This window comes from Crocuta crocuta, unplaced genomic scaffold (assembly GCF_008692635.1).
Source record: "Crocuta crocuta isolate KB4526 unplaced genomic scaffold, BGI_CrCroc_1.0 scaffold271, whole genome shotgun sequence".
Classification (NCBI taxonomy): Eukaryota; Metazoa; Chordata; class Mammalia; order Carnivora; family Hyaenidae; genus Crocuta; species Crocuta crocuta.
Window position 1 is genome coordinate 2,678,817 of NW_027527824.1, and position 11,990 is coordinate 2,690,806.

General features: G+C 49.3%; 1 protein-coding gene across 1 annotated transcript in view; it reads right to left on the reverse strand.

Annotated features, from left to right (window-relative positions):
* Nucleotides 1-11,982, reverse strand: part of SORL1 (sortilin related receptor 1) — a 174,234-nt gene extending 162,252 nt beyond the window's left edge. The window contains exon 1 of the mRNA XM_077776655.1: nucleotides 11,660-11,982. Within this exon, the coding sequence (XP_077632781.1) occupies nucleotides 11,660-11,935 (276 nt within the window). The 5' untranslated portion in view covers nucleotides 11,936-11,982. The remainder of the gene's footprint in view (nucleotides 1-11,659) is intronic.
* Between the last annotated feature and the right edge of the window lie 8 nt (nucleotides 11,983-11,990).

Genomic DNA, 11,990 nt, shown 5'->3' on the forward strand with positions numbered 1-11,990 from the left:
AGATCAGTGTTGCAAGTCTGACCGGTGATAAGACCCATCAAAATCTGTGTACTCACTGAAGCTCATACAGGAGGATGGGGGCCATTAGTGGAACAAGCCCCACATCATCTCCTTTCATTTCTTCTGCCATCGCCCTGCTCAGAGTGGTCAAAGTCAAAGGCTGGGATGGCCTAGACAGCCCCGCAGCCTGTGGTCCTCACCACTCCCACGCAGCTTCCTTCCAGCTCACAGGAGGACAAACAAGGCGGTCTGGTTCGTTCCTCCGCCTCACTAGCAATGAAATACAAGGAAGCGTTTTTTAAATTCTACAATGAGGTATAAAGCAGGTACCCTGTCCCTCAGTTTCAAGGTCAGGCAGCTGCTAAATCCCCTGAACTGCGGGACGGGCCTGAGGAAACCAAAGACGAACTCCCGAGGCCCAGGAATAACAAGGTTTGCTCGAGCCATCCATTTGCGTGACCTCAATGCTAGGTAAGCAAATGGCCCCTCCGAGTCCCCTTTCAGGACAGCGTCCTCACTATATTTAGCAAAGCCATTATCCTCCCTGGGCGCTCCACCTCAGAAGGAGAGCTACAATCTAGTTTAAGAACTCCCCGCAGACAGCCCCTGCTCAGCTCACACATCTGACTTCTCTGTTTGCTCAAGACGCTTCACCCACAGAACTCATTAACTACTCTGCTGATAAATTCAGGCTGCCCATTTGACAGATGGGCAAACAAAGAGAGAATGACCCTGGGCGAAAAAATGCAGCACCTCACTACCATGTCCTGAACAGGGGTCACGAGCTCACTCTAGAAAAGAGGTAGGTAGGTCAAGAGGTAGATCTCTTTTGCCCTCCCTCTACCAAAAGGGTGATGATCATATTTTCAATGACTTACAATACCAGTTCAGAAAGATTGACCTGTATTTCTGACTGATCCTTGGCTAGTGGAATCTATCCACCACTGACCTCCATATGTGGCACCCCCTCCTGGTGAACCCCACTTTGTCATCTAGCAAATAGCATCTCCACTATTCCAGGAAGGCTCCCTGTCAAAAAGAACTTGTGAGGGACACCTGGGTTGCTCAGCCCATTGGCGTCCAACACTTGATTTCAGCTTAGGTCCTTGGATGGAGCCCTGCATTGGGCTCCACACTGAGCATGGAACCTAGTTAAGATGCTCTCCCTCTTTCTCTGTATCCCTCCCCTGCTCTAATTAATTAATTAATTAAAATGTCTAAGAACCTGTAAAGAAACTCTGTCATGAAAATAATCACCCCCTAATTTACCAGGTGGTAAGAAAAAGAAGAAAATATCAAGCCAGAAGGAACCTCAGAGAACATCTAAACCAACTTGCACATTCTACACATGAGGTGAAGTCCACAGACAGTGAGAGGTGCTATTCCACAGGCCCCCAGAGCAGGGCGTTACAGCTGGAGGCGACAGCAAGCCCGCTCACCAGCACTGACTGGCTACTGAGCCCATGAGCCCCTGAGCCAAGGCTAGCCTCCAGAGGCTTCATCTATGGACCCAAGTCATTTCCAAGAGCTCTTCAGGATGGCTCTACAACGTGCACTTTCCTGGCCCTGCCTCTTTGGTTCGCCAGCTTCACCATAAACAGCCCTTCACCTCGTTCATTCATAAAGATTTACTGAGCACTTACTATACAGCAGGCACCATGCTAGGTGTCAGGAAACAGAGGACTTCCGAGGGCGGGGCATAACCTCGTGTCCAGGAGAGGATGTGAGTGCCCGAAAGACGTGACTTACCGTGGGTCCCACGAGGATGGAGAGAGAGAGAACTTAGGCAAAACGGGATGGAGGAGAAAGATCCACATCGGGGGTGGAGGGGAGAGCAGAGCAAAAGCGAGGAACGGCAAGGGACACGAGAACTGTCACATTTGAAAAGCTGAAAGAAAATGAATGTAAGTAGGAGAGCCAAGGGGAGGGTAGAATTATGTGAATTTCTGGGTTTTACAGGAGAAAAAGAGAGTTCACAGCAAACAGGCTGTGGATCCCTGGCTGCGAGCGGAGCTTTCACTGGAGTATTTACAAGAGGCAAATGTGCCACAGTAAACTGCAGACAAGTCAGAGCTTGCGTTGGAGCCTTGGTCCTGACGATTTCATAGCTGCAAGATGTTTGGTGCGTCGCTATACCTTTGTGAGCCTTCAAATACCCATCTATGAAATGAGAAGAATTCTCATCTTCCTGATTTTATGGGGTGGTTAGAAACACCAAACAGAAAGAAAAAAAAAAAGCAGCAAACAAGACGTTATCCATGAATCTATTTCCTAAACTTCAAAATGCCAAAACATTACTTCCTCTTGTCGCTAGTATGTTATTTATACCTAAATAAGCCATTCTTCACAAAATGGCTTCGTATAAAAAATGAACATCAGCATCAGCATCACCAAGGTTGGAAACCCCGAGGCATCGGGCCAATGATTACATACATACAATGACGGAAACAAGTCACCCACACCTGAACCTGGCTCAGAGCTCATTGCCAAGGGCAGCATTCAGGCAGCCTTCCTCACCTGGATGTGGGGTAACCCAAGCTCTGGTGCCTGAGCCTCCAGTGCAGAGGTGGCACGGACTTCTAGAACTTTCCTTGCCCCAAAGAAACCACATTAAAATCATGCATCAAGCTCTCACCTTACCAGTGGCTCCTTTACCACACTGGGGAAGCTGACAGAGGAGAGAACACATCCCACCCCAGGCTACCCCCGTGCTCGCAGGAGGGCAAGGCGCCCATGCGAACTCCCCTCCCCCCAGGCACCTCTCTGCTAGCCCAACACCCCCAGCTCAGCGGATCAGCCTTTCACCTCTGCCCAGGCCCACATCCCTCCTGAATCTGTCTCCCCCTAAAGATTTAAGGCCTCGTTTCTGCAGGAACCCTTCCATCACCACCAGCAGCCGCACACCTTGCCAAATTCAGCAAAACCCATGTGCACGGTCAACTGCAGGATTTTTTTTTTAAAGTTCTCAGTAAGGGAACTTCAGGGGACTAAATAGATACAGATGAGGTAAGGCACAGGTGCAAGGGCTCCCGTGATGCAAAGAATTGAGCACAGGTTTCAAACACTTCGCATCTCCCCAGAGTGTCGCTCCCAGAGTGTCAACAGCCGCTCACTGGCCTCCTCTCTGTCCCTGCGCCCTTCTGTCAGCAGGTTCCTCTGCAGGGACCCTCAGGCAGGCCAGCACTGGCCTTTCTTCCCAGGTCCCCAGGGCAGACCTGCATGGAACTGCCATGCACGCATCCCCTGGGCTAATGAGAAGCAAGGTTCTCCACCATCTGGACGATGACCCCATACATGGCTCGTCTCAGAGGCACCCACTTCAGTGTCCACACCGACAGTCTCCAAACTAGCCTTTCACCCAAGCCTGCTTTGAAAATTTTTTTAATGTTTATTTTTGAGAGAGAGAGCATGTGAGTGGAGGAAGAGAGGGAGAGAGAGGGAGGGAGAGAGAGGGAGGGAATGTGAGTGGGGAGAGAGAGGGAGGGAGGGAGGGAGAGAGAGAGAGAGAAACACAGAATCCAAAGCACACTCCAGGCTCTGAACTGTCAGCACAGAGTCTGATGCAGGGCTCAAACTCACAGACCGTGAGATCACGACCAGAGCCGAAGCCAGACGCTTAACCGACTGAGCCACCCAGGCGCCCCGACCCAAGGCTGCTTTGAACGCTGGCCCTCCCTGTTCAATGAGATCACCCAAGCTGTTCCCAATTTCTTCTGGGCACAGAGGTTTCCTAAGGGTTCAGAACTCCATCATGACACCACTCAGCTCCCCGGCCCGACAGAGTGAAATGGATCTCACCCCAGTACCAGCTAGCATCTTAAATTCCCAATTCTGGACCCACTCATTGGCTCAAACCCACATTTACGTTATGTAAGAATCACCCTAGCCATCCTCCCCCACACCCTGATCCATAGTTATCTGGGTAAAGAAGGTGTCTACTGAATAGACGAGTCTCTTCTCTAAAACACAGATGCAACATTACTTACTTTCTTCATTTACAAAAACCGCAGGGGGGAGGGAATAAATAATAAACAGCAAGTTGGCCCCCACATGGCACAAAGTGGCTATGATACAACTACATCTTTTTATTGCCCTTGTCTGCCATTCAGATTTGGGACATAATCACATCAGCCTGCCTTTCTGAGAATCCGTAGCTGTGTTTTTAATCTAATTCAGGGGCCTGGAGATAAATCATCCTGAAGGGTCCCGATTTTCCGAGCCAAGAGCTTGCAGTCCACAGGAATAGCAATGGCATGCTAAGGTAAGGGGCCAGCCAGGAAGGGGGGGGGGGGGGCCCGCGTGCAGTGATGAAGACCACACACCAGTGACGTTTGTCTTCGTGCCAGCCTGCAGGGTCGCAGCGATGAAAGACAGACCCGGCTACACGGGAGTAAGTCAGTAAGCACACAGGAAGCAGAGGGCAGGGGCGGGGAGGCCAGGCCCCCCCTGGAGAGGCGTTGTTTATGTCTTGCACTGCTCAATTGACTCGCACGGTCTGCACCACTACCCCAGCAAAGCCCGGTATGAGGGAGCCAGGTGTGCAAGGCCACATCAGAAGTGAAGGCCCAGGGGTCAGCCTTCACGACCCAAGTGACTAATGCACAGAGGCCCCCCCCCCTCAGCAGAACACCACACCCCATGGCTGCTGTGGTTGCCCAGCCAGTACTGGGAAAAGCAGGCCTCTATCAATCCGTTAAAGCTAGGCCTTCTAAGGAGCACCTGGGTGGCTCAGTCAGTGAAGCATCCGACTTCGGCTCAGGTCATGATCTCGCAGTTCATGGGTTCGAGACCCGCATTGGGCTCTGTCCTGATAGCTCGGAGCCTAGAGCCTGCTTCACATCCTCTCTCTCTCTCTCTCTCTCTCTCTCTCTCTCTCCCCCTCGGCACCTCCCCAACTCATGCTTGCGCTCTTTCAAAAATAAATAAAAACATTAAAAAAAATTTTTAAAGCTAGGCCTTCTAAAACAATGGCCAAGGGCCACATGTGGCCATTTCAACTTACATTTAAATTGACTAAAATTAGGTGAAAGAAAATACATTCAATTCTTTAGTCACACCGGCCACATTTCAAGTCTTCCACCGCCATATGTGCCAGTAGACATGCTGGACCACACAGATCCAGAATGTCTCCATTGCCGCAGAAAGAGCTATCGAAGAGCACTGTGATCAAAGACCTGCCGTGACGCCAGGCAGAAGGGTGTTCGGGCTCTTGGCTGGCAGCAGTGATAGGGTCATGGATGCCACCATTGTTATTAACAATGACCCAATGGCTAACAGAATGTTGTACTTATTTTTAACTCCCTGCTGCGGTCCTGATGGCTAGGAAGTCTTTGGGGACCCACCCCAAAACACACAAAGCATGCCTCACGGGACCCTCAAGACTTCAAGGTCTCACAATAACATAGGAGACAATCCAAATCTTGATGCTGATCCACCGCCGACCCTGCCTTCTCTGATTTATAGCATCATCAGCCACTTGAACGCTAGAAGGCTGCCCACACACTCCTTCGACGGCCCTAGGTCCACAGGTCGATAAACCAATAAGTTAGGTCGAAATTAACTGTGGTTCATTTTAAACTGAGGGAAATTGATTTCTGCATCTACGTGGCTGGACTGAATATGCCATGTGCCAATGGATTCGGGTGTACCTAGAGAAAGCATAAAGAGGTTCTGGGCTCAACAAAGAGAATGCCTTACCCCAAGCATCCCAGACCACTTAGGAAGAAATACTAGTCCTCGAATATTCAAACCAAAATGTAGCGAGCTCTCCTTCACTTCCATCACAACTAAATCTTCTTCAAAAATGGAGGAAAAGTTCATGTAATACCTCAGCCTGAATAGATTTCTGTGAGGTTGACTCTCAATTATCTGTATCTGAATGACTGTCGACAATTCTATCCGCCAAACTGGCTTCTCCTGAACCCATTTATGCCAGCCATTTCACAGATCAGCTACTCAAAGAATGCAAACTCATTTTAATATTCACCTAAGCAAAATTTAATCAGGAAAGTAAACCGGTGATTTAAATGAAAGGGCTAAAATAAATACAGAGCAAAGGTAAATAGGTTACTTTTTGGATTACTTCCTTTCCAGATTATTAGAACATTCCTGTGTCTGTCCATTACAGTGGACAGCACACAACTGGCTCCATCTACCTCCGGCCCTGGGATTAAACAATGACAACACAAAGATGGCTGTCATCTCTAAGGAGGAACAGACCAAAATATGACAATGAAATGCCCTGACAACATCCTTCTTTGGCGGTGGGATATTAGTTACTGTGAGGATCTGCCTCCTGGACCCCAGGTCCCAAAGCAATTTATTAAACACACCACTGACTTTGTTTTGCAGAATATAAAGAAAATATTCTCAAAAAGAACATGAGCAAAACCAAGATCCATGATCTCTGTGTTCTGACGTTCTCGTACCACGTGGGCTCTTCATCTCTAGGGGACGGCTCTCCGGCAGCTTGCCAAGAAACAAGGGCTACAGGGGCACCTGGGTGGCTCAGCCGGTTGAGTGCCAACTTTAGCTCAGGTCATGATCTCTTGGTCCATGGGTTTGAGCCCCCCGTGGGCTCTGTGCTGACAGCTCAGAGCCTGGAGCCTGGTTCAGATTCTGTGTCTCTCTCTCTCTCTCTGCTCCTCTCCAACTCATGCTCTCTCTCTCTCTCAAAAATGAAAAAACATAAAGAAAGAAAGAAAGAAAGAAAGAAAGAAAGAAAGAAAGAAAGAAAGAAAGAAAGAAAGAAAGAAAGAAAGAAACAAGGGCTACCATAATGCTCTCTTGGCCTGTGCATTGAGACTGCCTTTTCTTTCACTTGGCCTGGAGGAAAAGTGACAACCTATTTTACACTATGACACTGTACCTAAGTCCCTACCTTTTGATAGTCATATGCCATAAATACATTTTGGAGTAAGAGCGTATCTCACTATTCATGGTATCAGGAGCTATGGATAACAGAAAGCCACTGATACTGCAAGTTCCAAATTTTCTGTACATACATGCCACATATGTATATAGAATGTTTCCTGAAAGACATACAGAAAAAATGGAGGACACTGGCTGCCAATTGAGAAGAGGCAGCACATAAATAGGGGATGCGAGAGAGAGGGAAATGTATTTCTCACTATATTCTTGCACAAATTGTATCTTCTAAACACGTATTACCCACTGAAAGCTAAAGTGGCTTTCCGTTTTATCTGTTTACTTCTCCATCGTCTCACCCCTCCCCCTTCCCCTCTTCCTCCATTCCTTCCACCTCTCACAGCTTCCCCCCCACCAAGCCCCAAGATGTACAAACCCTTAATGAACTAAATGGTGGCCAGAGCCTGAGCAAAGAGCAGAGATGCCAAGTGGAACCAGGAAGTTTTTCAAGGTCACGTCCTTTACCGAACGAACCCAACACACCAGGCAACTCTTCACCTACATAGAAGCTGATATGAAACAACGAATGCTTTGCCTTCTCATCTTTTGGAAGCAAACAGGTCAAGCATCCTAACGTCAGAATCAACCAACCAATTCTTTCCCAAGCAAGTGTATCGTGTAAAAATCTACTCCAAAGAGATCTAAAGCCACAAGTACTCCACCCCCAAAGGAGGCTCTTTGTCCCAGGGCCTTGTGCTGTAACAGACACTTTATTTTCGGTCTCAAATCAGGACACTGAATACTCCCTGGCCTCTAAAAAAGCAGGAATTATGAAGAGAGAGCTCACTGGAAGGAAAATAAACCTGTAAATCCTGTTTGGCTTTGCGCTTCATTCCAAAGGATTTCTCCCCAAAACAATACCATTAGCAATACCATGATGGCCCTAAAAGGGAGGCTTCTGCACAACAGAATCCCAGCTCTTTGTTCAAAATAACCCCCAGGGCACCATAGCAACATGGGGACTTCACTACCCTCACCACTGAGAGGGCCGACCCACTTTCTCTCTCCGTTTGTGGGCTTGCCATGGTCCTCCTCCCAAATACCTTTTCTGTGACTTGGATGTGTTTCCTACGCTCTGGGCTTCTCCTCTTCTAAGTGGGCAGTCTGTCCACAAATACTCATGAAGGGCCTCCCAAGTGCCAGTCACAGAGAAGAGAAAGGCTTGATCCGTGCCCTCAAGGAGCAAACTGGGAGATGAGACAAACAGGCAATTATAACACGAGGCATCCACAGCCATAACCAAGCTCCAAAGAACTCTTCCCACGGGAGCCTGGGAATGCTTGAGGTGTTCCTTGGATGCTGAAGAAGGGAACAGGGACTTTGCGAGCAAAGACAGGCGTGGGAGAAGACCATCTCAGACAGAGGAAAAGCCAAGCATGACGATACAGAGGCATGGGGCAGACGTAGAGTCTGGAAGAAACTCAGTGTGGCAAGAATGATGGTGTTCCCTTGCTTGGATTTGGAACCCTTTCTAGGCGGAGCTCAAACTTCTACACTCTGAACTTGGGACAGAAAAGTCCTAATTTCTGATGGCAACTTGTTTTCACCGCTGTTACCAGATCTTATTATTACAAACACGCCTGTAAGGAATCACAGCAGAAACTAGTCTCCCACGTTGGAGAACATGAGGACGAATATCATCACAATAACCATGACTAGTCTGCTCTGCAGGTGAGTGGAGCCAAAGAGAACCTGTAACACAGTGCTCTTTCTCAGCTGCAGGTTAGCCATCTCCCTGCAAAAGCTCTTCTGTTCCTGAAGCTGGCGGCCTCAACATCACCCCTACAGCATTTTTGGTCAGACAGTTTCTGCTCCCATCCCCTAATCTGTGTTTCCAGGCATCCACTTAACCTCAGTCAAAGGTCAGAGGGCAAGAAGTTGCAGTGTCTGAGCACGCTGGCCCTTTATCCCTCCATCTCCCATGCCCTCCCGTATCACACAACCTACTAATGCCCGGCCTTAGAGTCGTAGCTGCTTTATTGTGTATTTGCTCCTGTCCAGTACATTTACACGCCTGTATTTGCATCTGCTAGATATACCCCCTAAAACTGAAAACTTTCTGAGAGTAGGGATGAACAATGCCCCCACCCTCTTTCATTTGCATGTTCCGCCCTCTTTCATTTGCATGTTCCGCCCTCTCTCATTTGCATGCCCATCTCCAGGGAAACATTGCAATTCCTTAGGTTTAAAAGTTAAAGGTGAGGGGAGAGGGGGAATGAAGTGAACTTGGCTCAGAGCTAGAAGCAGAATGGCCATATAATTTATAGTCCGCACCCTGACACTGGAGAATGAAGGCAGCGCTTTCATAACTGGCACCGACAACTTACAAACTAGGTCTGTCCCAGGGAAAAGAGAGGCAAATGGTCACCCTTGCTAGAAAAGTCATTCCTCTGGAGCTCCAAGAGGAGCATGCCAAACCCCTTCAGTCACTGACTCTGGTGCTTTCAGCCTGAAAGGGCTGTGCCAAACATGCTTGCGGCAGAGAGCCCAGTACCGGGAAGTTCTTCCTTCTATCTAACTCAGATCCTTAAACATTCAAGTGAATCCCACTTTTATTAACTAACCTCGGGCCTCAAAGAAGAGAAAACACTGCCCTGGGCCTTCACCCTCGGTAGGAATTCCTCATTAGGAGTTCACCGGCTAGCTCTCCATTCCTCACCTGAACCAAACTCCATCTGGTTAGCTCAGATATATAAAAGCCAAGGGTTTGGGAGTCATTCCCAATGAGAACAGTTCATCTTTAATTTGCCCTAAATCCCAGGAGCCCTCACAAACCAAACCCAAGCAAGAAATGGCACCTGTATGCATACTTTTGAGACTAGGAAGCTCTTTTTTTAAAATGTTTATTTATTTTTTGAGAGAGAGAAAGACACACACACACACACACACACACACACACACACACAGGGTGCGAGCGGGAGAGGAGCAGAGAAAGTGAGGAAGACACAGAATCTGAAACAGGCTCTAGGCACTGAGCTGTCAGCACAGAGCCCGAGGCGGGGTTCGAACTCATGAACCACAAGATCGTGACCTGAGCTGCGAAGTCCTATGCTTAACTGACTGAGCCATCCAGGCGCCCCCCCCCCNCCAGAAAAAATGCACTCCCACTCCCAGCCCCCAGAGAGCTGATTCAAGACAGCAGAGCTGGGTGGCTGTTAAGACTCCATGAACAAGGCAGTCTCTCTTGCTTCCCCCACCCCCACCCAACATGGGGATGCTGCTGTCCCAGCTGAGAGCAATGACCCTGCTGTCTTCTCCACATACAGAAAGAAGTTTCAGATGGGGGTGAAGAGTGGAAGAAGGTCAGGACCCACAAAAGAACCAAGCAGGCAGGCTCCAGCAGCCCTTGCCAGTACCAGTTACATGCCCCCTCGACACATGCTCTTTCCCGGAGCCGGATGGTTGATGGAAATCAGATGCTCCCACTCACCTGCCACCATCCCAGCCCCCTTTATAGCCGTATATTTTTTTATTTTAGAAAGGAGTTATTTAAGAAGACTTGAATAATGAGAGCGCAACTATTTGATCACCCAAAGGTCACTAGGACAATGCCAACAAAAAACGAAACAGCAGGCAACTCTGTCCCACGTGACCTTGGGCCAGTCCCTTCACCTTTCCCAGCTTGTTTCTTTATTGACAAAATGGCACAATCAGTGAGATGGTTTTTATAGGGTTCTTCCTGGCTCTAAGGGTTGAATATTTAACTCTATATATTTCCTGAAGAAATGACTAAAGGAAATCAGTGAAGAGAGGCAAAACTCAGACTCGTCTTTAACTTCTACTTTAAATGGGAACATTTTGACTCTAAAAATCATGCCATTTGCCATCTCCTCCGGTCCCACTCCCTCCCACCCCAACTGACCTTCCAATTTTGCCGATATCAATCTTAACCACAGGGCTGGGAGTCTCATGAGGCAAAGAACATGGTCAAATTAATTTTGCCAATGCTGATACTAACCCACAAACTCGGTTTGCTATTCCTAGCAGTAAGTCTAGCCATAAAAGTGAAATTCATGTTACTTGTGATCTAATAAACCCATTGCCTGGATAGACATAAATCAGTTACTGAATAATAATGCCCACCAAATGCTTGCAGTCTCTCAAATCTCTAGGTGCCACGGGTTAATATCCCTGTCCAAAAACAAAGTCCGTATCTCCAAGGGGGAGGTGGAATAGATAGACCCTCCCCCCCCAGCAAACAACAAAATTCAGCCCTTACACAAATATTAACACAGACACACGCATGCACACCTCTTGCTCTGACCAGAGCAAGTCAGCTTTCAGGTTTGCTCATCTTAATTGTGGCGTAGAAACCCCCACCTCACCCCCGCCTGCTCTGGGCAAGTACGCTGCAACTGCAGGGTCCTCGCCTCCACTGCCAACAGACGGTATACACGAAAGGAAACCCCGTTTTCCATCCACACGTAAAACGAAGCTGCACCCTTCCTCTACCTGCTGGAAACTACGCCGGGGTGCACCCACCCTGGGGAACTATGCACAGCACCCCGCGAGTTCACCTGGAAGACGTTTGCTAAAATCGCCAGGAAGAAGGAAAGATCAATGCAATTCAAGCGCTGACGATTGTACTCGTGCGAGGGGGGGAAACACAAATGCAAGCCGGGAAGTCCCCAGCGGTGCCTGCACCTGGGAGGCGACCGCAGAGGATGGATGCCGGGATGAGGAAGCGCGGGGAGAGGAAAGAGCCGAGGAAGGCGCGTGGCCGGTCGCTCACCTGTCCGTACACCTTGATGGGTTCCTGCTGCAGGGCAGCGCTCCGTCTCCTCCGGAGCGGCTTCTCGTCCGCCCCCCGGGGCCCCCCGCGCGCCCACAGCCACAGCTCGCGCGGCTCGCCCTGCACCACGCGGAAGCCCCGGTCCTGGGGCAGGGGTGCGCGGCCGCCGTGCAGCGTCTGAGTCCACATCGCGCACAGAGCCCCGGGCGGCAGCAGCGCGACCAGGGTGAATAGGAAAGGGAGTCGCGACTCCCTCCTGCTGCTCCGTGTCGCCATGTTCGGGCGAACGCTGCCGCAGGTGGCGCCGCCGCCAGGAGAGAATGTGCTGCCC